The sequence below is a fragment of the Erpetoichthys calabaricus genome, chromosome 4, assembly GCF_900747795.2.
Source record: "Erpetoichthys calabaricus chromosome 4, fErpCal1.3, whole genome shotgun sequence".
Lineage (NCBI taxonomy): Eukaryota > Metazoa > Chordata > Cladistia > Polypteriformes > Polypteridae > Erpetoichthys > Erpetoichthys calabaricus.
Window position 1 is genome coordinate 244,010,757 of NC_041397.2, and position 27,841 is coordinate 244,038,597.

The window sequence follows — 27,841 nt, forward strand, 5'->3', positions numbered from 1 at the left end:
CATTTACTGTATATAATCACGACTACCAGTAATTCATATTGTAGCATATGCACCACATAAATGGTATCACACAATGTCTTAGAGACCAGATGTCCCAAAATGGTGGCATCGATAAAAATGAATAAATTAACTCTATAACTGTTAAAATTAAAATAAAACAATGCTAGTCCTGACATGAACAATTGCCACTCTAGATACACTAGAGGAGAAAAAACTAAAATAAATGACTAATATCCAGGTTGTGCCCAATAGGAATTAGAAAGTCTAAAATATCCACTATGGCTGCTTTCTCTAGTAATGAAGTTGTGCCTTTGCTTCATTTGCACCACTGTTATCTAGTAAGGGGAATTCCTTCTGGAATTTTAATGAGTTTTAGACTATCTAGTGTTTGTTATGTGAATTGTCTATTGTTTAAGTTTTGAAGCCTGAAAACTTCCATCCATCCATTTTCCAACCCGCTGAATCCGAACACAGGGTCACGGGGGTCTGCTGGAGCCAATCCCAGCCAACACAGGGCACAAGGCAGGAACTAATCCCGGGCAGGGTGCCAACCCACCGCAGGACACACACAAACACACCCACACACCAAGCACACACTAGGGCCAATTTAGAATCGCCAATCCACCTAACCTGCATGTCTTTGGACTGTGGGAGGAAACCGGAACACCCGGAGGAAACCCACGCAGACACGGGGAGAACATGCAAACTCCACGCAGGGAGGACCCGGGAAGCGAACCCAGGTCCCCAGGTCTCCCAACTGCGAGGCAGCAGCGCTACCCACTGCGCCACCGTGCCGCCCGCCTGAAAACTTTGTCTCGCTAAAATCTATGATAGTTAATATCACTTTTTAGTGACAGAATATTTATTGTATTGCTTTTCGTATATAATATTATAGTCTTGGTAGCTAATGCTCTTTATATTTATTACTGACTCTATAGGGAGCAACAAATGATTATGCAAAACGGCAAAGCAGGCCATACAATTCTTCATGTTTCTTTGGTCTGAGTGCTACCAAAGCAATGTTTCAATTTCTACTTCCTGTTTATCTTTTGGAATTTCCTACAAATTAGTATTTTTTTCTTTTTGCACTACTGATTGATACAGCTCTAAGACTTAATTATCCATATTTTTTTTCTGTAATCAACATTTTTCTCTGTAGTAATTTGTATTGTTTTTATAGCATTTGATTGTTTTCAATAATTCCATCTGAAGTACACTTTTCTAAAGGCAGAAATCTTTAAACAAAACAGGAAATAATTCTATGAACAGCAAGATATGAATCATAACACACATACATTATGCATAATGTATATTGAATAGTTAATTGCTAGTGGACAGCATAAGACATAAATAACTTAAGGGACAGGTTACCATACATGTAAAAATCAGGAATATCTTTTGTCTTAGTACTATTATAAAAAGAGGTGGTCTTGAGCTGTCCCTAAACCCAAAATAGATACCAAGGACTAAAAAGTAATAGAAAAAAGATGCTGTATTAATAAAATAACATATTCTATGGTAATGAATGACCTGGTGAACGTCTGGGACTGTACATCTAGAACTTCCCCTAGCCGACCCCCTGCATTTCTGAGCCCAAGTAATCTTTTATTGGGCCAAACACTCTAGGTCACTTATCTATTCCTGTTGGTTATGAGTAGCCATGCATAATGTACAGAGCCACCTTGATTCTACCTATTGGACGGGGGACTATTGCATCATAAACCAGCGTCCTCTACTGTCCATCCATCATCCTTGATATATTTTGGACATAATGTCCACTGGTGCTGGCAACAGCGCAGACACAGTAAAAGTGACCCTCTCACAGTACCTAAAACTGATGGGGATTACCAGAAAAAATATGTTGTAATCCTAGTTTTTTCTGTTATTTTCAGGTGGTAAAGTTAGGTGGTGTTTCTGCCCTCTTTAAAATCCGCTCATAATTATATATGAGCATAGTAGGGGGGAAAGGGTTTGTTAAGTACCTGTTGTCTCTTTATTTTTTTCAAAGTTATATTCACATTTTGCTTCAATAGTTTCAGCAAATGGATTTTCATGAATTTCTTCTCACTCAATTTTTAGTAATAATACCAGTAGACAATTGTTTAATGCATTTTTTATCAGTTTAATCTTTAAAGTAACATTAACTACTATATCTGTCACACCCAAACTGATGCAAATTTTTTACCACTTGAAGATAGGCATTCAACACTTATTTTTTCTAATGATTCATGAAAGGCACTGAAATTTCATGACTTACATGGTTTCAGTTTCATATGTGGAACCTGTCCAAACCTGGAAAATTTTCAGCAAGGCCAAAATAACATTATGGACGATTTTTTTACTGTCTGTTATTAGCACAAATGACAAGATCGTTTTCAGCTTTATTCTTTGTTTATATCACTTACCTTTGTAGTTGTTTCGATTTCTTGGGCTTTATGCACCTTTTTCCTTTATGCAAAATAGAGTAGCAAGTGTACTGGTTGCTAGCACATATTTTTCAAATTCAGATTTGTTGTAATGTGTAGATGGGGAAAAAAACTAATTTGTTTGTCTCTAGTGGACTAGAAACTGTAATACAGTGCAATTGACAGACTAATAAGACAACAAATACATCATTTTTTGAATACAATGTACTGTATAGACTCTGTATATATGTGCATATACATACACTAAAATAAGCAGTCGTGTTTGTTAGTATGAGAGGCCTATGGGTGTAAACGGAGTGCTAATGGCCCTGTATTGTTTACCACAGCAGAGCAGAGAGAAAGGTGACTGTGTAGGATGGCTGAGGTTTTTAATAATACTCTTTGCTTTACTCTATTGACAGTGTTTAATGATATTTGGAAAAGTCAGTCTGGGAAAAGACACTGCATATACAGTAGTTGAACATCAATACATTTGGAAGAAACTGTCAATCTTTACAAAATAAAACAATGTAGAAGGAGAAAAGTATATACAAAAACAGCAGAGAAAAATTCACAATATATTAATCTCCTAGGAGGGGTAATTATGCATATGCTGTTACTGTTGATGTGGTTACTATACATGTAAGACATCATTTGCTGTCAGTGTTTATATAGCAAGAAGCACCTCAAACCAGACCATCAACCCAGTTCTGGTTTGTGTAGTTTCTGATGTTAGTGTAAAGTGGCACAACTGTTTTTAGTGATCTAAGCATACAGTGAGCTGGTTATTTTCAAAATTCAACCCGTCTTTTGGTTATCAGTTATATAGTTGTCTAGTTGGACTTTCAGTGAGTGTCCAGTCAGGAATTCTCCACCAATTTATTACAAGTATTAGATTTATTTTTTTAAATTTTTACAAAGCAGCATGCAGTTTAAACCCAGTACAATTATATTAAATTAATCTGGGCTCCAGCCAGCTTGCTCTTGGTTTGGGCTTCTTGAAATGTTTGTAATGTCAGTCCTAGTAGGCAGATCATTCCATAGTTTAGAGACCTTTTTTTAATTGAATGAGATAAAAATATCACTTAAAGATTTAAATATATGAAAGAATTTCCACATTGGCCCATTAAATGGAATTTATTGCTGAGACATAAGAAATTGAATTAAACAATATGGTACTTTTATAGTTGGAGTAGTTTTCTTTGAAGAAATATTTTGAAATAACAGCAGGCTAGTTAGACTAAAGTTTTAAACAACCTGGGAGTAAAGCATAGCAATAGTCTATTTTGCATGCAATAAATTAACTTGTCTGTTTCCTTCATGGTGAATAGTGAGAAAACACTTTCATTTTTTTTTTTTTTTTTTTATAAAAGATAAGAATCTGGTCTTGGGTACTATAATAATGGTGAGATTATTGTCAAAAATAACACATGGGTTGTGGGCTGATTCAGCCTAACTGATTATTCAGACAATCAGAGTTAAATAATAAGTCATTACAAATGGTAAAGACAGTTGCAAGATACTAATAACAGTTATAGCATTTTCCAGGATTTAAAGACAAACAGTTATTTCTTACCCATTGTTTTAACTCTTTAAGTTAAAGACAAAATAATTGCAACATAATTAGGTCTGATTGATAGTTCCAAATATGAGCAAAACTAATATCACACTGTCAAACTACAAATGACTACTGCAAATATAGTAATTTTGGTTTTTACTAATGTTTTTGAAACTATCAGAGGGACAGATTATACGTGGAATTGCATCACCTGCTGTTGAATTGAAATTACTTAGCAATGTGTGTGAGGAAGAAAAATTGTTGAGCTCATTTTGAAATTTATATTCTTATACTGTATAGATTATCATTAAAATGTTAATAAAGGTCTGGCTTAATATGTCCATGTGTGATTTCTCAGGATAATATAATTTTTCTCACACATCTCTGGTTAATTGATGACTTTAAATTCTGTTGATGTGATACTTTACATAAATGTGTTTTGAGATGGGATAATGTGCCAGAAGTCATTTTCACTTGGAATTTTCCATTAAATCCTGAAAGACCACATTTAATTACATTGAGTGGCAAAGATTTTTGAAACTGTGCAGAAGGAAAGTCGAACATTACCTTGGTCAAAGTAAAAAAAAAAAAGTCAAGTGATCGATCTTTAGGTTTAAGAGAGGTATCTAAATCTGTGGTCAATACCAGAAAATTAGAAAAGAAACCAGAAAAAGAAAGTTTTCCTCATGAGATATTTGCTTTATTTTCTCACATGGTCTTTCATTTGTTTTTGGTTAACCATGTGGCCCTCTTATATCATTATGTCATAAGTCATATGAAATGTATATCATATACCTAATAATCATGTAGCATCATAGTGACCCAAAACATGGAATTGTAGAACCCATGAAATTGCTGCAGTCATATAAATCTAACAAGCAAAATGGTGACAACATGACAAGACCAGAATAACATACTAATAATTGCAACAGAAATTGAACATTATCTGCATATCCTTGACAGAGCTTCCCTCCTAAGGTGTGAGTACAGAATGCGGCCAATATTAATTTGAGAACAGATTTACAGTAGATGGAATTCTTAAGTGAGTTTCGTGAAAAAATCTGAAAGTATGCACATCATTATTTGGAAACCAAGAACAGTCCCTGTATTCATAGCCCATTCTGTAAACTAGATAAACTTGGTCATGAAAATTTTTTTTTTTTTTAATGGGAGCTCCACCCGAGAGAAGCTGCCACCTAGCGTAGTGGGAGATTAAATAGCCCTCAGAGACAGCGCTTCCCTGTCCCTCTATTTCATCCCAGCCAAGAAAGTTACTGAAAATGAACCTGGCTCGGGTGCTTGTCTATCCACCTGGAGCCACCCATCCGGATAACCTTCCTTCCTCCTGGTTGGGATGCCAGTCTGTCCATCTTGGCATTTACACTACCTTTTGACCTCTCAACTGTACGAAGAAGTTAAAGGGTAACTTGAAGCCAAAAACAGGGATGGTACCCTTAGCTGAAAGTTTCTTGTATAGAGCCACACCTTCTGTCTGACTCAGAAGTCAGGTGTAGTATTCTTCTTCCTCTTATGGAGGGAAGATTTTTTGGTTGTCTTAAAATTACTGAAAAAACTGAAGACAGTAAGATCTTAATTACTTTTCTAGCTTTTGATTCATACTTTCTATCTGTTGTGAACACTAGGGGGCACCTAGAGCCCCATACTCCAGATCAAGAGCTTCAATAAAGTGATGTTTATCCGAATAAAAAATCTTATACAGTCCTCTAAAACATAGACTTCTCTCCACAATAAATCCTCTGGCTATCCTCCAGGCAAGATTTGTATGCTTCCTCCTGACTCCGCTCACCTGGATGAGGCCGGGTGGCTTCTTTTATGCCAGACCAAGGAGTACTGCCAGTGTCAAATGACTATAGCCTGGAAGCACAGCCCCCTCTGGCAGAACCTACACACCAAGACTACATTTCCCAAGGTACCCTGTGAGAGCATGAACAGTAGCGTAACCTGAGGGAAGCTGACACATACTGTAGTGGGGGACTAAATAGCCCCCAGAGACAGTCCTTACGTTTCCCTCCATTTCTTCCTGGCCAGGAAAGTTATTATAAATAAACCTTGCTTAAGTGTCTGTCCATCCACCTGGGACTTACCGTTCGGGTAATGAACCTTCTTCCATCCTGGTTGGGATGCCAGTCCATCCACCTTGGCATTTACATTGCTTATTAGCCTCTCAACAATACCCAGAACTTAAATTTTATTGTATTCCTAATTTCAAATACTGTAAATGCTTTCCCTGAAACTAGGACCTCAGTCTGTTTTAGTAGTAATAGAAATAGTAAAGTTGTCTCATGCACAGAGAAAGATTTACCCAGCTTTTGCACAAAATGAGTTTTTTTTTTCAAAGGCACAAAATGAGCAGCCTTACAAAACTCTTTTTAGTACATCCAGAATAGTGGTATAACCTTGACACAGAAGCAGTGAGTTCGCTAAAAAACAAAAATCCACAGAGATATACTTTCATGGTCTGTGTAGTGGTGATGGTGGCAAATTTTGAAGAACAACCACCAGATGGGTATTAAAGACTTTTTTATTAAAGGTGTGAATTAAGTATAATCTTCCACATGTTGTCAATGAGAATGCCAGAAGTGTTGGGAAATTTATTCTTATTACGTCCTTAATAATCCTTAGTGTCCAGAAAATAAAAAAAGTCATACTCCCAGCAAACAGAGAAACAAATCAAGAAAATCACCCCATCCACCACCTGCCTAAAGTTTACAGAGGAGAGACAGTAAAATAATACTGCTACCAGAAATCAGTTATTAAAAACTTGTGATGCCTAAGCACATCCTTTGAAAACTGACATTATAGTGACTCACTTAGTTCTTATTCCCGCTCCTCACAAACCTCATTTGCTTAAAAGTATGTTGTAAGAAAAGAAGCAAGTTAAAACTCAACTGTAGCCTTCACTTGAAAGCATAGCCCTTTTTATTTCTCTGGACGCACAAAGTGACTTAGTCAGAAAGAAATCAGAATGGATAAAGCTCAGACTGCTTACCTGATGAGTGCTGTGGGCAGCAGCAGACAGTCAATAAATAACATACATGAATAAACTAAGACCATTTTTTCATTTTCCTCATTTAAGGTTACAGCAGAAACATAACACAGGTGACTTTAATATTCATTTTCATTAAGCCTTATTGTTTAAGGCATTGTGTGTCTAGTCAGCAGCCATATAACACACAGGCTGTCTTCCAAACAATGCCTGTTGGCTAAACCAGGGGTAACTACAATAAGCATTGTTATGATTGAAAAGGCTGTTTAAAATGGTGATTTTAAAGCTGTGATAGTAACAAAAAATAGTTAAACAGCTATGTTCCATTGTCTTTAATGAGAATGAAATTAAACTTTTTCCTTGCTGTGATGGATGTTTAAGTTCCAGTACAAAGCAGCAGTTAATCAGAGATCTCAGGTTTAAGAAGTAGAAGTCTATCCATTTTACTGATGACAATATATGCTAACCTGTAAGCCTTAAAATGTTTGTTTTTTTTTTGCTCTGCCTCTAGCTTTTTTGAGGGTGGCTAAATTAATTTCATTGCTGGTGTAGCCTATTCTTTTCTCCCAATTTATTGTATTATTTTCATGTCTTTTATGAACCATCTTTTTTGTTTTGTCTGATGCTGTTAGATTAGGCTCTGGCAGATTACACAAATTTGAAAATAAACAAATGGATTAATAGAAAACATTTTTTCTTAAAGAAATACATTTCTAGATGTTCTTGCAAGTCCATAATGTGATGAGTCAGGGAACTTTTTTTAGACTCTGATTCCAATACAGAAAGCAATTGTAACTCACCTTTGAATTATTTTTTTATTAATGCATTATTTAAAAAGGGTACCTGATCAAGTCGTCCATACAATTTTTTTAAACCACCAGTCATGAGCAACATACAACCTTTTCACCTTCATTAGTAAATGAATTGTTTCGCCTTAAATAGTTTAAACACACATGCCACTTTCATAAATACATTTTCAAGGGCATTCTGTAATTCATAAAATTCATATCAAATTAATAGATAGTTGTGTTGCATAATTTTATACATCACAGCATCTAACAGGAACTTTTTGCTCACAAAGAAAAATTTTGCCCACACCAATCTAGTTCTTAGAGTGGATTTTGACCCAAGTTCAGAACACTTTGACATAGTGAGTCAATAGAATCAGAAAGTTTTACTGCTGCTAAAATCCCTTTGGCATGAATTGTGGGTGAAGCTCATATTGTTTCATTAATGTCATATTGACTGGATTGAACTTTTGTTTTTATTTTCTTATCACTTGACCAATAAAAATTTACAAATTTAAAACAAACAAAAGTACTTAGTGTTTACCTAGCATTGAGACATTTAGCAGATTTTACATATGTAAAATTCTTGTGACTGCTAAATATAAAGAAATGGTAGTTCAATGCTACCATTCTTCTGTATCATAATTTTTTTTTGGCACAGAGAGTGTCTTGGAGAAAAAGGCACATGGGTGTTTTTTCCCAGAATCCCAGAAAAAATACAGCAAAACAGCTCTAACAACAACATTGGGCCCATCCACTTTGAGCTCAATTGCAAGGAAATATATAGGCGTCACATTTTTGTCCAGATATATAACAATTCAGAAAATGTATGCATAACATAACATTCAGGGGCATTTGAGAATTTAATTAGTTAGTTGATTTGGATATTTGAAAATTTTTAATTTTTATTTGTTTAATCAATGAAAAAGATTTAACATCTTTATTAAATATTTTTGTTTTTTGTAACAAGTTGCACAAAATCAAAAATAAAAAGGCAAAAATAAAAGTAATAATAGCATGTAATTGCATATGTTAGTAAAGTATTACTAGTGTACATAAAAATGTTTTTAATAATAGCATTTTAAATATCATGTAGTTAAAACCCATGCTCAAATAAAATGTTGCTGTTGGAAATAGCTTCCATAGACACCATAATTCAGTTCAAGAGAAGTAAGAATTGTATTGATTGATGTTCTGTTGTTAGTTGTTCATTGTAAGTGGCCAAAAGCTAATTGTATTTCATGTTTTTGATACAAACTTTTTTTTTAAAGAAGTCCTCAATAAAGAGAGGCTGATATACTAGTTGATCTGGTATATAGGAAGAAATTGTTCTAACTAGAGCTACAAGTGCTGGTGTTTCAGCAACTCCTTTACTCAGCAATATGCAAAATAATGCTGTGGTTTTGTTCTATTAGTTATTTGGGACTTTTACAGTTCTTTTAGTGACATTACTTCATCACTATTTGAAAAATTGTATTTTCATCTGGAATGCTATTGTATGTTATTTGTTTATGGGCACCTCCATTTTGTGTTTGTGGTTTTGATTCAGGCCACGATTTTGTGCATATGGTTGCTGCAATGCTATGTTGCTACTAGACATTTAATATGTTTCATATGACCCATGACAGTAATGTTACCATGTTATAAATAAACAGCAAAAAAAAAAATGCAATTCTGATTCCTCATAAGAAGCACATGTCAATCTGTCACATGTATAATATGGTTAAGGTTACTGGTGACCTGCAGAGATCAAATATGTTAGAGTTTTATGATGCTTTTTTGGCATGGGTATTTTGTAGTATCATGAGTTGCTATACATGTACAAGTGTGTACTTTCCTGAAAGATCTGTTCCAAGTGAACATAAGGTTTAATTTGTTGATTTTTGTCAGTCTTTACAGAATTCATTTCACTCGAAAATCTTCCCTAGCTGACTAGAAAACTTTCCATCCATCCATCTTCCAACCCGCTGAATCCGAACACAGGGTCACGGGGGTCTGCTGGAGCCAATTCCAGCCAACACAGGGCACAAGGCAGGAACCAATCCCGGGCAGGGTGCCAACCCACCGCAGCTAGAAAACTTTGCATAGAAGAACTCTTAGATGCCTTACATTGGTGGCTTATCTAAACAGAACTCATTTGAGGAAGGAAAAAGTAATTTCTTAGTTAACAGTGCTGTTAGTGCTGTCTAGGGAAATGTGTGAGAGGCCCCTCTTTGTCTGTATTTGATGTGATATGGTTAGCCTACCCATGAAATGTTTTTTGTAGTCCAATTTGTAAAATACTTTTAAAGGTAAAATGGCTTCATTGTCCTTATAGTTTACTGTCTCTTTAGCAAGTCTCCAAAAATTCAAATGTTTCTGATGCTGATTTACATGTTAAAGTCCTTGGGCTTTCTTCTGTATCATGCAAGTAAGAATTTCAGTGTACACTGTATATATGACAGTACTACTACTACTACTACATTATCTGTAAACAGCTACCCATTTTGAGCTTTGGTTCCATCTGCTTATTAGAGACTGGCATTGGCTAAAAAGTCTGGAGCATTGGAGATTCATAATTAAAGATTGAAGTAGGGTATCTGCGGTTGGCTGGCACCCTGCCCGGGGTTTGTTTCCCGTCTTGCGCCCTGTGTTGGCTGGGATTGGCTCCAGCAGACCCCCGTGACCCTGTAGTTAGGATTTAGCCGGTTTTATAATGGATGGATGGATGGAAGTAGTGTATTGGTTATGTTTGTATCTTTAAAAGCAAACATGGACTTGGCTTTTAAAACAAATTTATGCTGATCTCCTTGTTTGTTAAAAGATATGTAAAATCAGTTGTTGTTAAGAGTGAAAAAGAATATTAAGAATCTCCATGATGTGTTTGTTCTTTCTGTAATGGTACTGCTTTGTCATGTCATCAGTGACATTGCTTTTAGATATAATAGAAGTAAATTGGGATAGTTTATTTATCCGTTCAACATTATAACAAATACAAAACTGTACCACTCTTTTAATGTTGGTTTATAGGACTTGATCAGAATTTTGTCTTTTTTTTACTTGCTACACTATATTTAATACAAATTTGACATTGAGCAAGTCATTTAATAATTTTAACAGCAGTGTGTATAGTAGTAATTAGAAGAACGTTTAAAGATTTGTGCTGCATTGAGAGCAACAGTTCTTTCATACAATGGTAACCAAAACTATACTTAAATCTGGGATTAAACAAGTTTTCAAAATTTCATTTGTAAGCTTTGTGACATTTGTCTTCAGTGTGCCATCAGTGAATGAAGTGTTAATGTTTTTTGTAGCTTTGTGAATGATGATAGTTAATTTTAAAATTTGCATGATTATGTGTTATTCCTATAGCTACTTGAAATAGTGCTTTCACATTTGTTGCCTTAATATAGTTTCCTAAAAAGTAAATAAATAAAAGAGAACTGTAATGTAGTAACATGCATCTACTAGATGGGTAATATATTGTGTATGTTGCACTTTTAGGCTTCAGGCACCTTTACTGGAACATTAAGCCCTCAAGGAATTGTAGTTCCAGCTTCAGCTCTACAACAGGGCAATGTAACTGTGACAACAGTAAACCCCGCACAAGTTGTTGCAGGTAATGTATTTATTGTATGTATGCTCAAGATTTTATCCTTACAAACGAAGGTAAGTGGCAAACTAAGCGTACTGTACCAGTTAATACAATTACCCATATCCTGATACTTAGTTATTCGCTATTTGACCATTTGACCCAAAAAGCCAGTTTTCTACAACCTCTACATTTGTTAAACCTGTAGTGAGAAGTAGCAAGTGGGAGCTTTTGCTCACTTCTCTAAAATCTTTTTGCATTGTCCAATGAAACACAGTACAGTACACAAGAGTGACTTTAATTATTATTATTTCAGTATAACATGCGGCAATGCACTGTAACAGCACGTGCTCCTAACCTCTCCTCTCCTCCATGACATGGAGTGCTGGTTTTGAAGGATGCTTTGAATTTTTAAATGTATCCTGTACTTACTGTAATATATCTGTATTTACATGCTTTTTTCCATATAGAATACAATCATTTTATCATATAACAGTTACATAATATTTAAGTGTAACATTGTAACATTTGTGGACGCTAGGGGTCAGTGTTGCCCCGTTGAATCCACCAGACAGACGTCCAGGACACATGTTAAAAGCACCAAGAAGATTCTTTAATAATATTCTTCAATACAAAGCACCACACACTCCACAATTCTTCCAATAATAAAGCAATAATCAATAATACAATCCTCCACACCCAGCAGCTCCATCACACTCACACCCAACTCCGGCTCGGCTTGCTGGTATTCCCAGAGTCCTTTTATAGTCCATGACCCGGAAGTATTTCTTCTCGGGTCAAACGCCACATCATCCTTCTCAAGTGTCCTGGAAGTACTGCGGCTTCCGTCCATGTGACTCTGAAGTACTTCCGGGTTAGTGTAACAGGAATAATCCCCAGATTCTTGATGAGCTCCCCCTGGTGGCACCCACAGCATCTAACAGGGCTGAAGAAATGGACTTCATGTCCCATGTTGCCCTGAGGGAATCCAGGGAACCATTTCCATCCAGGGGAGCTGCCATCTAGCGTCCTGGGGGATGTAGTGCCCGGAAAAGGCTGCTTTTCTTCCTTTTCTCTGTTGAGGGACGTCCTGGCCAGGCTGAAACACCTGCCGTCCATCACACATTGTTTCCTTTACATAAACTGCTTTATTATTTGTCTTTTAATTTATATGATGTGTTCACAACAAAACAAGCCTAAACCAAAACGTTGTGGCATAGTTTCACATACTTGTAGACATTTCTTTCTAGCAAAGTAAGTCATGTTGTATTTTGCACTCTTAGTCTCACTGTGTTCAGTTTCGAAGGAACCACTTTGAAGCTCTGTAAGCCATACACCAGTTACAATAATACAGGGTTTTACTTAACGTATTTTATTTTTGGTTTAGTGATATACTTCTGAGATTACATTGTCTACTCTGTAAAGTCATTCAAAATTATTAATTTTATTATAATATGCAGTAAATGCTGTGCTGTACACTCTTCATATTCAGTGAAAGTTTTTACTCCTTTCTTAACATGAAAATGAAATCAATAAGCAGTGTTATGTAAAAGATTACATAGTCTGTTACATTTTCATACTTATGCAATAATACTTACTGTGGTCAAAATTTTTGAGGTGGAGGATTATTTAAGACAAAAAAATGGCTTTTTATGCAATAGCAACTTGGAAAAAAACAATTTGTAATACTTAAAAACAACTTTACAATACAAATCCCCAAGTGTTAGTTGTAATGTAACATGTGTACTGTTGTTTAACTATGTCTCAATTATTCCTAATTTGGAAATCAAAAAACTTTTTGATTTTTGCTTCTCTTCAACTATAAGCACACACTTATATTTTCAGTGAACATCTCACCTCTTAACACTAGAATTACCAGAGCCTACAAAAAAACTCGTAGATCCGTCCCACCTTAAATCGCTTCTTAAATCCTTTCGCAGCTCTCCGCCAGCGTCTTTTGTCTTCTAAATGTGCAGATAAAGACAAGCTGCAAGCAGCTGGCTATTCCATCCCCCCACCGACTTAGAACGTGCACGAACTTCTCCCAGCTCATGCCTTGATTGATTATCTGGGATTGAAGTGGAGTTTTAGAGTGGAAATAATAGCTCGTTATTTGGACACACGCATTTCATGTGTGTTCCGTTTCTACAGTAATCTGTGTAAACACGTTTTTAAAATAGAAACGTTTTTCATATTGTAGTAGTAAATGACAAAATGTAGGCATAAACTATATAATGTCCAAATATCAAAGAAATGACAAAATGTAGGCATAAACTATATAATGTATGAAGCCTGAAGTCCAAATATCAAAGAAACGCTTTCACAAAAGGTACAAATATAACAGAACAAGTGTGCTTTTATTCAAAAATATAACTGTAGAAAGCATGCATGCATGCGATATTGACACATATTTACTATTACTGCCGCGGTGGCGCAACAGTATCAGCTGCTGACTGGGCATCGAAAAGTCATGAGTTCGATCCTGCACGACTCCCTTTTGAGAAGTGAACTGCTCTTATTCTTACTATTTTAGAACAAATTAAACCCTCCCCATCTGACACTGCTGTTTTCACATAAAGACGCGCTATAGCTCTGCAGTGTATCACGATACATACTACCGCTGTTTCTTTTATACTCCAGGACATGCAGAGGAAAGCATAGTAAAGAGCAGTAACTTCAGCGCTATATGAAATCATCAGATACTTCCCATCTGACACTGCTGTTTTCACATGAAGACGCGCTATTATTCAATATTATTTTTTAAACGAACAGCGTCAGATCAGGTGTGAATTTATACTGCCGCTGTTAGAGTCAGATCAGAAGCTGAATAAGCTCCTGTTCTGACTCTTAAGTAAAAAGCATGAATTAATCAACAGAAATAACCGCAATCGACATTTTAAACTTAACGATTTACAGTGCATACCAATTTATAAATTTTTATGTCCGTTTGAGGTTAAAAAGAAAAAATGTGCTGATTAAGACGAGCAGCAAGCAGCCGGCTATTCCATCCCCCACACCGCTACAGAACGTTCACTAAGTTTTCCCAGCTCATGCCTTGTTTAATTATCTGGGAGTGACTGAAGTGCTGGAGTTTTAGAGTGGAAATAATAGATCACTATTTGGACCACACACATTTCATGTGTGTTCCGTTTCTATAGTAATCTGTGTAAACACATTTTTAAAACAGAAACGTTTTTCATATTGTAGTAGTAAATGACAAAATGTAGGCATAAACTATATAATGTATGAAGCCTGAAGTCCAAAGATCAAGTAAACACTTTCACAAAGGATTCAAGGAATAGACAACAGCTTCGTTGGCATTTTTTTATTCAGTTTTATTGAGTGTTCCTGCTCTTGCTGAATTAGTGTGCACCTTATGGTGTATGATGTCAAAAAAAAAAAAAAAACATAGATGTAGGTATATATGGTATTTGGAATTATTCGTTTTATGACCTGTATAGTACATTTCAGAAAACTTTGTGGCATGGATGCAACATTATTCATATTATTCATATTCATTCGTATAACATCTTGCGGTTTGTAATCAGTGACTACGTATTTTTTTCCCCCGATCTTGCCAGTCCCCACATGTTACTGTATGCTGTTTCTTTTGTACTCCAGGACATGCAGAGGATATAATAGTACAGAGCAGTAAGTTCAGCTCTATATGCAATCATCAGATTCAAATGTTAACTGTTCACACACACGCAAGGATCATCTTTCCTACATTTACAACGTGTGTACCTGTTACAATGTACACGCTTCTCTCTATGCTGTGGTTCCTATTACACACCTGAAAGAAAGAGACAATATATGTGAAAACATCATCGCACTAATGCAATATTATTTGAAAACGAACAGCGTCAGATCAGGTGTGGATTTATGCTGGCGCTATTACTGAAAGAAAAAAGAGATCAACATGTGCGTTGATCCTGCAGCACTGAATAAGGTCACACGGTCTAACATCACACCCACCCCCCGATCTGACTCTAAATAATAGCGCAAGTACAGACACAAACCAAGTGTGATCAAGAGTCCCCGGTTCGATCCCCACTCACTCCTATATTTGCTGTTTTCAGTAGTAAGCTGCTCTTTTTGTTAATATTATACAGTACACACATACAGTTGGTTTGCGTTTGTACTTGCGCTGTTACTTAGAGTCAGATCGGGGTGGGGGAGGGAATGTTACAGCGCGTGAGCTTATGCAGTGCAGCAGGATGAATGCACATGTTGATCGTTTTTTTTCTTTCAGTACATGTGCCTTCCCTGTTTATTTATATATCTAGTGACTTCTCTGCCTGTCTGCCTCTCTCTTACGCAGTGCTCTGTCTGTCTGTGTGTTATGGATCTTAAAAATAACAGTTATAAGGACACTTGTTCATGTTAATTGCAGTCTCAATTGTTAAAAAATATTTTAAAAGGAGCATCCCACATGAAAATATAACGATCTCATTAACTAACAGTACATACCAATTTGTAAATTTTATGACCGTTTGAGGTTAAAAAAAAAAAAAAAAAAAAAAAAAAAAACATGTTCTCCTCAACGGGGAATTGAACTCAGGTGTCTGATGGACAGTAAGCCTGCTGCGCTCTGAGACAGCAAATCTTACCGCTACGCCACAGAAGCTGTTGTATTGTTCTTGAACCTTTTGTGAAAGTGTTCATTTGATGTTTGAACTTAATGCTGCTGCACATATTCTATAGTTTATGCCTACATTTTGTAACATTTATTACTAAAATATGAAAAAGTTTCTGTTTTAACAATGTGTTTACACTGATTACTGTAGAAACGGAACACACATGAAATACGTGTGTTCCAAATAACGATCTATTATTTCCACTCTAAAACTCCACTCCCAGATAATCAATCAAGGCATGAGCTGGGAGATGCTCGTGCACGTTCCAAGTCGGTGGGGGGATAGAATAGCCGGCTGCTTGCAGCTTGTTTTTATCGGCACATTTAGAGGACAAAGGACTCTGGCGGAGAGGTGTGAATGGTTTTAAGGTGGGCCGGATCTACAAGTTTTTTTGTAGACTCTGGTAATTCTAGTGTTAATACAAACCACCTTCATTGTTTACCTTATCTGTACTAGAAGACACTGTATAAATTTAAATAAACAGACACCACTACCATGTGAGTGCAGCTTACTGTAAAATGTCTGTTTGGCATAACAAGGCAAGTAATATAAAATGTGTATAAGCTCAATTAAAACTCAAAATTCAAGTTTACGTTCGCAATAAAGTCACATATTAATGGAGGAATTTAAACTTAATCCTTTCAACTAATTTCTCACAGATTGAAATTTTAGACATAAACATTTTGTTGGATTTATTATACTGTATGTATAATTTTCTGAACCAGCTTATTGGGTTGCACAGCCAGCAAATACATCCATTATGTTATCACAATGACTCTTGTAGTTATTGTCATGTTGAACGCACATTGATTATAGTAGATTTAGAATACAAGCTTTAGAAATTCTTCAACCTAATTTTTTACATTATGTTTGCATAATGTTTTGACTTAATTTTGTAAGTGTTTTTATTTATTACAACTCTTTTAGGTAAGAAATTGCTCATAATTATTTTAGTATTTAAACTCTGGGCTGATTCAGATATTTAAACATTAAAGATGAACATTAGGAATTCTGCTATAAAACTGGTATCTAAGTGAATTGAAAGTAACATTAATTTATAGGCAATTTGGCGTTAGGGTTAAATTCTAATATTCTCCTCTCGTTGTGTACCATTGTACATCATATACATTATATCTGATAATATAATTTATAACTCTATCTCCACCAAACTCAACAAACGTTACATTTGTATATGTCTTCTGTTTAACATTCTCTCTAGTGATACATATAGATCATTAGGTCGCCGCATTTGTTCTATACTCTCCTTATGAAGACAAATAAAATTTTACTAGCTTCAAGTACAAAAAATAGACTTTGTCTGCTTTTTCAGTTATCAGTAAAAAGTAGTTATACAGACTACAGTATATAAATATCAGAGATGCATTCAGTCTTGAAACAATTCTTAAAAAATGTATTTTACAGGTGGCACAGTCTATCAGCCTGTGACTGTTGTTACTCCACAAGGTCAAGTAGTTACACAGACATTGTCTCCTGGAACAATACGAATACAGAATACACAGGTTAGTTGAAATTTTTTCATAATTGACTTTGTAATAGATCTAAATGTTTGCATTTTATGCTTAAGTCTTGTATAAACCTACAGTATAATGTCAAAATCAAACAATCATTTCAAAATTATGTATTTTCCCATCAAACAACTCTAATAATTGCTACATCTGTTTGAAAATAAATTCTGACCATGTCATATGATTTAATTGATTTACTTTCTTAAATAGGTTGCAGGCAAATAACATCTTTTAAAAAGGAATGTGCTCACTTTGGCACCTAGCTAGCTCCCCTATAGTCATAATTTATTTGATCTTCTCTAATATTGCCTGTGATACTTCTCATTGGGTCTCCTTATCCTCTATTTTAAAAACTTAGCTTTACTACAGCCAGACTTTTCTGTTTCCAGTTACTCCTGGGTGTCACATTGCCGGTACCACTTGGCAATCTTTACTAATAATAACATAATCAAATACATTTATTAAAGCAGCAGTGTCATAATAAATAATCTTTCAGGCTTCTCTATTCCCTTCCCTGCAGAACTTCCCTTTACACTCTCCCAATCATGTCTAACCCCATCCTCAGTGTTATGCTGGCAAACTATCTTTCTAAATATCAAAAATTGCACTAAAATCCTAATTACCAGCACACACAATTTAAATTTGAATACCCTCTGGAGACATTATCTAGTGGGACTAGAATTAGATCCCCTATGTCATCTCTGTCCTCCAGTCCCTCAGTTATTACTGTTGGTTTCCATTTTACAGTATTCCTTTTTCATGGTATCAGTAAATATTTGATCACAAAAATAAATCTTTTATGCTTTGTTTATCCAAATAAACAATTTCATATATCAAAGAAAATAAATATTTCAGATACACACAATAAAATATTTTTAAAAAGTTAATTAAGTCATTTTCTATCTCAGAATATACATCATTATAATTTTGTCACTTGACAATTTTAAAATTATGTATTTCATAACCTTTGATTAAAAAGTTTTTCATCGTTGTTTGTTGTTGCTGAAACAGCTACAATTACAGTTAAATCAAGATCTAAGCATACTGCATCATGATGATGGATCCTCAAAGAACAAGAGAGGGGTGCTACCAAAACAAGCTACCAATGTAATGAGATCCTGGCTATTTCAACATATTGGAGTAAGTGGAACTACAGTATACTACCAACAAATATGAGATATAATGTTATAAAGTAAAAATATCTATAGTTTTTATTTTTAAATCTTATATAATATCTTTTGTTTTAAAACCTTTGCAGAATTAGTGCTGAAATTAGGCTGTCCTTTTAAAAATGGTCTAACCTTTCAAAATGAAACATAATAAGGAAATACTCAAAGAGGTTTAAAAAGGTCATGTGGTTAGTACTAGTTCTGAAGCTCAAATGACAAGATTTCACCTTTCAGAACTGAAATCAAATGATTTTTTAATGAAAGTTTACTTTCTAGATGGTTTAAAGTTTTGTTTAAACAAGAATTGAGGAAAGTTTCATTTCTATTTAGTTCTTCTGTACTCAAGTCTAATTTGGTAAATCTAGTGATATCTTGAAAATTGAAAATGATTTTGACTGGAAACATGTAGCTGTAATTTTTTTTACTGTTATTACAGTGCAGACTAAAACATAGATTTGTAAAGAATAAAGCAATTTCTGTAAATATGTTCACATTACATTATTGTGTCATATAATGTATTCTATAAATAAAGCACAGAATGCTTCATGTAACAACTTTCAGAAATTAAAAACTTTCGACAAATGCACTAAACAAATACTAAAGATTCCAATGCAAAATCATTTTGTGCCTTTATACTGTACGTGTTTAATGAAACTTAATGAAAGCTTCACCATCTTTGTTTGATGGTGGATTCAGGACTTGGTGACCTACAGGCATCTAGGAAGTCTACATTTACTCATCCATCCTTTTAGCCATTGTTTAAACTCACTTCTCCAGTACTTGGTTGCAAAGAGCTGAGTTTGTCCTTGAATAACTTAGCACAAAGGAAAAAAATGTTTTGAATGATATTCCAGTTTAATGCTGGACAAGTACAGTACATACTGTATGCACACACATACACTTAATCACACAAAGACCATAATGAGTCAGCAGTTAACTTAAAATGCACATATTCGGGATTTTGAAGGAAACTGGAATACCCATTGAAAAAAATCCACGGACTTGGAGATGACAACAAACAGTGACTGAGTGATTTGTGTTCCTGAGTGACATCTTTATCACAAACAATCAGAGAATGCAGAAAATGAAACTTCAGTGAACATGAACTTGAGGTATAACTGAAGAGGAGGACCACAAAAACATTGTTTTAGATGGTCTCTGTGTGGATGGCATAAATAAAAAAAAAAAAAAACAACAAGTGTGTGATCAACATGCCACCGTGCAATGCCTAAACCACCACTGGACCCACATGACATGTGTTGACTGATGATTTTCGATGATATTCAAGTCAGGGGACTGTGACGGTCATACCAGAACATTGTACTTCTCCCTCTGCATGAATGCCTTTGTAGATTTCAAACTGTGTTTTGGGTCATTGTCTTGTTGGAATATCCAACCCCTGCATAACTTCAACTTTGTGACTGATGGTTGAACATTATCCTGAAGAATTTGTTGATATTGGGTTTAATTCATCTGACCCTCGACTTTAACAAGGGCCCCAGTCCCTTAACTAGCCACACAGCCCCACAGCATGATGGAGCCTCCACCAAATTTGACAGTAGGTAGCAGGTGTTCTTCTTGGAATGCGGTGTTGTTTTTCCACCATGCAAAGCGCTTTTTGTTATGACCAAATAACTCAATTTTTGTCTCATCAGTCCAAAGCACTTTGTTCCAAAATGAATCTGGCTTGTCTAAATGAACATTTGCATACTTCAAGCAACTCTGCTTGTGGCATGAGTGCAGAAAGGGCTTCTTTCTTATCACCGTGCCATACAGATGTTCTTTGTGCAAATTGTGCTGAATTGTAGAAAGATGTACAAATACACCATCTGCAGCAAAATGTTCTTGCAGGTCTTTAGAGGTGATCTGTGGGTTGTCTGTAAAAAAAATTACAAGGGTACCCAAATTTTTGCACAGCCAGTTTTTCACATTTGATTTAATTTCATACAACTAAATACTGCTTCACTAAAAATCTTTATTCGTAAAACACCCCAGTACTCAAATGTTCCTAGGAAGTGAAAGACATACCACTGTTATCTTTTTTGTTGAAGTAGTGTAAATTATTATGCAGGCTGAGAGGGGTTCCCAAACTTTTCCATATGACTATATTAAATACGTTCTTATTTAATTTGTAAAGTCATTTTGCAAGGTAAATGTTAATTTTGCTATAGTACAAACAAGTCTCTTTACATTCAATGTACTGTACAATATCATACAAATACCTTTGAATTGCATTGATGTCCTATAAGACAGAGTCTAGGTCATCCAGGTACTTATCTTTGCCTATTTAGGTAGCAGAGGTACTCCATGTTTTGTGCTATGTTGTGGAGTACAGCACAAGCCATCACAATGCAGCAAATCTTTGTGGGGCTATATTGAACATAGTCACTCAATAAGTCACTGCTATCTAACTTTTAATGAACCAGCGGTCCATTCTATCACTGACCTCTCTTGTGATGTTTGTGAGTTGGTGAGTGGTATGAGGAGTCAGGCTATGAGGGCTGGGGGGTATCTCACTTGAAAGAAGGATTATGCATGTTTTGCACTGTACTAAAGTTAATTGCAATCCTACTTACCAAAAAGCCAAACATCACGCATAGCATAACCATGAAGGCTGGTTCCCATACTATATGATAAAATAAAAGACTTTGTGGGTTTAGCTAAACCATCTTGCAACATTAGTCGGAAACATTTAAGGATCAAATATTAGTTGTATATAAATTGAATGAAAGTGCTTTATGATTACAAAAGCAAATTCATTCTGTGACGGGGCCTTTATCACCACATATGTGCAGTCAATTGTACCAAATACATTAAGAAAATCAGCAATCACTGCAAATTACCTTTCATCTTGGTTTGCTCACCTTGACTATAAGGAAATTGGATGTATCTGGGTAGCATCTTAATTACAGTACCCTGTACAGATGATACTGCTGAGGGACGACTGCAAGATTCCTGACTGGTTAGCTGGTTCACTCTGAAGAGCACCCGTCAGTAAATATCTTACAGTTGTTAAAACCCGTAACGGAACAGGAATTGCACCATTTCTGAGCAATGGTCCAAGTAATGTTTATTCCAGTTCAGCCCACAACTGTTAAGAGAATGGCTATAAGAAGTTTACATTGGCTTATAAGGCAGTCTTCATTGTGAGCCAAAAATCATTGCCATCCTTAAAGTCTTGCTCCTTGTGTAGCCTGCCATTGACAGTATCCTCCAAAAGAGCTACACATCCATTGCCAATTATGCCAAACACACAGCATCCTGTTTTATAGACAAAATAGACAGGTTACATACTATGGCAGTTAACAGTGTATGAATTAGCCATTTTTACAAATGTTGAAGACAGCCATACTGAGAAAATATGTCAATTAACTGTGCTGTAATTAGTTCAAGGAAATAGGAATATGACTGACATGTCATTTTCCTGCTGCCTGGAGTCACTAAAATGCCAACTTATGGATGTAACAATTTGAATTTGAAGAATTTGTTGTAACATTAAGCCAATTTTCACAGCATGTTTGTGTTTTATAAATCCCAACTTTTCTGTAAGAAATGCCATACTCGTACTTCTGAGCATAAGCATCATTTTTATTTATGGGTGCTATTATCAACAAAGGCTGTTGAATGTAACAATGTATGTTTTGTTGGCTTTTGTGTTTTGATGTTTGCTCTAATTTTTGTATTCACTACGTGCCCATTTGTAATCTTTGAATGAATGCTAACTGAAATAAGAGTGAACAAATGCCTCCTAAAACAGTGTGTGCTTATTCAGTCAGGAAGGGTTGTGATGCTCCTTTTTTTCTTTTTATCTGAACTTCCTCCTTGACTTCACATTCCAACCCCTCTTACACTCCCCCACACCCACTTTCTGTACTACAGAATATTTTTACTCTTTATAATGCTTGCAAGTAGGAGAAGATTATTCAGTCAACAGAGAATACATGCAATATCATGTATAATAATCAATGTACAATAAGAAGGGAGAAGTGTTTGGACATACATGGCTTTATTGAAGTCATAGTGAAAAGTGAACATTTGTTGAATCACTCTTGACAGTTCAAGAGGAAACCTCAACAATACCCTAACTTTCACTGTAACCCCAAGAATGTTTTTCTTTATTATTTATACCAATTTTCCTTTAGGATTACGGAAAATAATAAAATCTGCTGTTCTTTAATCTTATATCAGTGATATGATGAATTTCAAAATGTAATTTTTTTAACTGATTTATTAATATAGCAAAGCCTTGGTCAAATATAGCTATCTCTATTCTGTACCGCCATGTGAATATTTTTGCAATATGATAACTGACAAGTTTGAAATGTATAGCTCAAAAAACACTTTTGTATTAAATATAAGTAGAACCTGAAAGAAAAAAGAACAACCAGTACAATAATAACAAAGTACCCTGTACTGCATTTTTCTCTTTATGCGTCAGTCACAAAATAATGCTGCAAAATATTGTTGATCCATACAATTCATCTATCCATTTTCCATCCCTTCCATTTATTCATTATCAAACCTGAATCTCAGCAGCACTAGATAAAAGGCACCAACCAGTATTTATGGTAATTAAAGCAGTTTTCTAGTTGAACATTGCAAATAAAAAACACATTTCCCTACAATAAAATAATGGAAACAACAATTAACTTCTCATCTTAATAAAAATGACTGTTTTCAACTGTCTATGCTAAAATTAATTTATCTGTAACCAAACATGTTAAATAGGTGCTTTTCCACTGTTTGAAGGAAAATAGAATTTGGTAAATCAAACATATTTTTAATAAAGATGGCACCACCTCACCAGGACATCCTGATTCATACACATTTATGAAAAAACATTAAGAAAAAATACCAATTAATAGGTACCTAAAAGGAGAGATAAGTATAAACTTACAGAAACAACAGTTATTTCTAGAGCACATTTTCTTAAGAGGCATGTAGCTCAAAGTGTTTTACAAGATGTCAAAAATATACAAGAAAAATAACAAATTAAAAATAAGTATATGAATGAATAAATAAAATGCTAAAAATAGTAAATAGAATAAATTAATATGCACCTAAATAATTCAGATATACAAGCAATATATAAAAAGACTCCTTAATTATGGATTAGTTTTTTAAGTCTCTCATGGTTATAACAAGTCCGAACAGTTACGAAACTAAACAGACTGTAAGGCAATAAAGTTTAAAGACAAGTGCAAAGTGGTACATACATCAAAAACAACTTTAAAGGTGGGTAACACTAAAATATGCAAGGCTTCTGGTTTAGATCAGTATAATATGCATTTCCCCTGGGTATGTGCACAATCAAATACCATACCCAGTAAAAACTTATTGAATATAAATGCAGGGGTGTTACATTTAGACTATGTAATGAAATATTGAGACTGCATCTGGAGAGTTGTTTGCAGTTGTGTACACTCCAGTCCAAATGGGCAACTATTCAAACTCTTGACATGCTAAGGAAACCAGGTCTTCAAAATTTTTAGAGGTATGAATAAAGCTGACCCAACATTATTTCTTTAGATAAATAGTACATTCATGGTTCAAAGATTTGTAAGAATGTGGAATAATCTACCAAGTTTTGTGATTGAAGAAAAGACCCTGACAGATTTTAAAATAATTTGGATAGAGTATTGGGACAAATTAATTATGAGCAAACCAAAAAAAGCTTGATGAACTGAATGGTCTTCTTTCATCTCTGAAAGTTATTGTGTGTTTATGTCACCAATTGATATCTCTTGATTTCCTGAACAAAATGGTACCAGACAACAAAAAAAAAGTTTTTTTTTTATTTTTGGCATCACAGTGGTCAGAAAAGAGGAAATAAAATGTTGTGTTTTTAGCTTCTACCAATGCCTGTACATTCTGGCTTGGCCTTCATTCTTTCCATATTCTTTACATACTGTATGCCTCCCTCCCTATTTTTTTATGCATGACATAATGCAGCCATTTATATCTAGTCCTTGAGTTATTTCCTTGTCCACCTCAGTAAAACAAACACCTGAGAATAAGAACATAGAATATACAGTACATGTAAGAAATTTGACAGATGAGTGGAGATTGTTTAGTGCACAAAGCTCATTTGTTTAGCTAATAGCTAAGCTATCCCAATATATCATCTTGTTACTTCTTAATAAGAAGATAAGAATGCTTAATCTCTGATATGAAGTTACTCAAAATTAGTTCAAAAATTATCACGTTCTGTTGCAAGATTGGCATATAACATCCATTCATCCATTTATTTAACTCTTTCAGGGCGAATGTTAACTTCAGTCAACAAGGAGGGTAAAAGGGTGGTAATCAACTGTAAACGGTGACAAACCCACCATTATGTTTTAGTTCAACTGTCTTTGCTAAAAGCAAAATTGGCTTAGTTGGTTTGACCAAGATTCTCTGCGCTCACATGAGTAGTGAGGCAAAGGCAAAAATGACATCAACATCTGGTGAGAGATCGAAGCAAGTTCACAAAGCCATGGACGTTGTTTTGTACATTATTGCTGAATTGGATTGCGACTTGTCAGACTCCAGTTTTGATGCAAGTGATCTAGAGATAGAGATCAAAAATGTAAGTGAGGTACTCATATCAGCTAATCGGACCCCAGCTGAACGTGGTGCTGAAAATGTTTGTGTAGCTGACGTAGCTACGACAATGCTCGCCTGGGAGGACCACCACTTACAATGACAAGAGGTGCATTGCACTGCAACCGTGACTGCCGCTGCTGCCCCCACTCCCGCCACGTGAAGACAACCTGGTAACCTGCCTGCCATGCATCTCTGCCGCCCATCGGTGACTCGAGCCACACGTGACGGCAAACTGGTGGCCACTGCACGCAGCAACAGACATTTTATGTTGATTTACATGTGAAACCATTGCTTTGTGTGCTTTTCAGAAAACTGTTTGTTGGAAAAAAATATTTCGGCCTTTTATTCTGAGCAGGGTCACAGGAAAGCTGCAGCCTATCCAAGCAAGCATTGGGTACAAGGCAGACACAATCCCTGGAGAGGACACCAGTCCATTGCAGGGTAAACTCACACAAGTACACACTAGGGCCAGTTTTAACAATGGCAATTCACCTAAACAGCATGTCTTTGGATTGTGGGAGGAAACCAGAGCACCCAGAAGAAACCCATTTGGTGAACATGCAAACTCCACGCAAAGACATCTAGGACGCAAATCTCCTTACTGCAGGGCAGCAGTACTACCACTGCGCCACCATGCCGCCCTAGCATATAATATATGAAAACTAATAATTATACAGAGGAAGAGAAATATGACAAATAGGTTCCGTTATCACTATTTCATTTTAATCTAATTTGTGACATGACCTAAAAAAGTAGTTGCTAACAAAAAAAATGCCATTACTGTTCTTGAACTCTGTTACGGTACCTGATGGTGAAACACAATTTGTGTAGCTAGCAGATCTAAATGACCTCCCTGTATCTGCATTTATGCTGCTCAGTATTTGAGACAGCATACTCATTTTTTAAATGTATTTGTTTGTTTCATGTTTTTGAATGTATTTTTTCAGGAGCATTGTTTGAAATTTTTGCTTTGTTACCCCTTTCACCATTTAACTCCTCTATCTTTTAAGTGAAATGTATTTATTTATGGATTTATTTGTAGTCTCCAGACTCTTATTCTTCTGTTCTTGCACTTTATAAATACATATATGCTGTATAATTATAATATTTATTCACATTTAAACACATTAAAATCATGTTTTCAGTGTAAAGCAGATGTCTTCACTGTATGTACATTCTTAACTACCTTCCTAGCTGTTCTTCTATAAAAAATGGATGCAAGATTCTCATTTTGGTCCTCATTTTTATGTTATACGATGTTTCAACTCTGCAATAGTGACTGTGTTGCAAAATGTTAATTACTAATTGTTTAGAAAAAGATAAAGCCTTGTCTTTCTCATAAAGCTCATTTCAATTCAGAATGCAAACAGAAGTAATGTTAAAGCACTGACTCAATTTTTAGCCAGCTTGCATTCAAATGTAAGTTGGCAGACGTAGGTGAATAAAAAAGTAGTTGTACATAAACACGTGGAGTTGATCATGTCACAGGGCAGACCTTTATTTAACAGTTTGCTAGAAAAAGTCACTTATTGTGAATTGTACAACTGTTACTGCCAGCACAAAGAGCAAAGAACTATTGAAAATATATTGACAGCAATCAGTGAGTGTTTGCTAAATAATATGAAGTGCATTTTTTATGAAGTGAGTCATTTGAATGTTCTTCTAGTTTATAGTACTACTGTTTTGTAATCTTGCACTCCTATCACTTTAGAAGCACAGTTTACCTAATTTCATAAAATGCAGTTTAAAATTGAATACATGCATGTTACAGCCTCAGTTGGAGTGCTTGTATGAATGGGACTGTAAGCAATTATGTATTTACTCTATTAATCATTAATTAAAATTTCATTTTTATTACAGTTAACTGTTTTTCCTTGTTTTGCAGCATCCATATCCAACAGAGGATGAGAAAAAACAGATTGCAACACAAACTAATTTGACCCTTCTTCAGGTTAACAACTGGTAAGAAATCTTAGTTTCTTAAGGCAGTATCAGATCCTTTGCAGTACCACAGTTGTCTTGATATATAAGTAAAATACATGAATAAATATCCCTTAGAGTATTTGTACACATTATTAATACATTATAAATGTACCCAAAGTAGACATGTGAAATGGTGAAATCTTTCAAACTCATTCAGGAAGTTTCATGCAATGTGTTTATCATCATGCAGTTATCTTGAAAAAGAAAGACTGCTCGCTACAACTGGCAGCTGATTTTTTGGAAGGTTAATCCTAATAAAAAGAGTTTGAGGTAACTATAGTTTTCCTGAAAAGAGGAGAAGTAAAGTGTGGCCTGCATGATATCAGAAGAAAAAAAGGGGAGAGTGCCAAACCATTTGCAGGTTTCAACAGATTGTAAAATTAATTAGCAGCACAAACAGGGCACTCATTGAAAAAAGGGTTAGAATGAAAACCTGCAGCCACGGTAGTCCTCCAGGACCGGAGTTGGCGACCCCTGTTATAGACCATAACCCATTCAATCTGTCTAACACTTTACTGTCTAACATCTTACTGCTTACAAGTGCTTTCCTGTAGGTCTGGGTTCAGATTCAAACTGCATTTTGTTTTTATGTTTCCGATTTTCATTCAG

General features: G+C 35.3%; 1 protein-coding gene across 4 annotated transcripts in view; it reads left to right on the forward strand.

The window, feature by feature from the left end:
• LOC114650714 (homeobox protein PKNOX1-like) overlaps window positions 1-27,841 on the forward strand; it is an 84,606-nt gene that overhangs the window by 46,765 nt on the left and 10,000 nt on the right. For all 4 annotated transcript variants that reach the window (XM_051926756.1, XM_051926755.1, XM_051926757.1 and 1 more), the window contains 4 exons: window positions 11,242-11,356; window positions 17,389-17,486; window positions 18,504-18,632; window positions 27,135-27,211. In XM_051926756.1, the coding sequence (XP_051782716.1) occupies window positions 11,242-11,356; window positions 17,389-17,486; window positions 18,504-18,632; window positions 27,135-27,211 (419 nt within the window). The remainder of the gene's footprint in view (window positions 1-11,241; window positions 11,357-17,388; window positions 17,487-18,503; window positions 18,633-27,134; window positions 27,212-27,841) is intronic.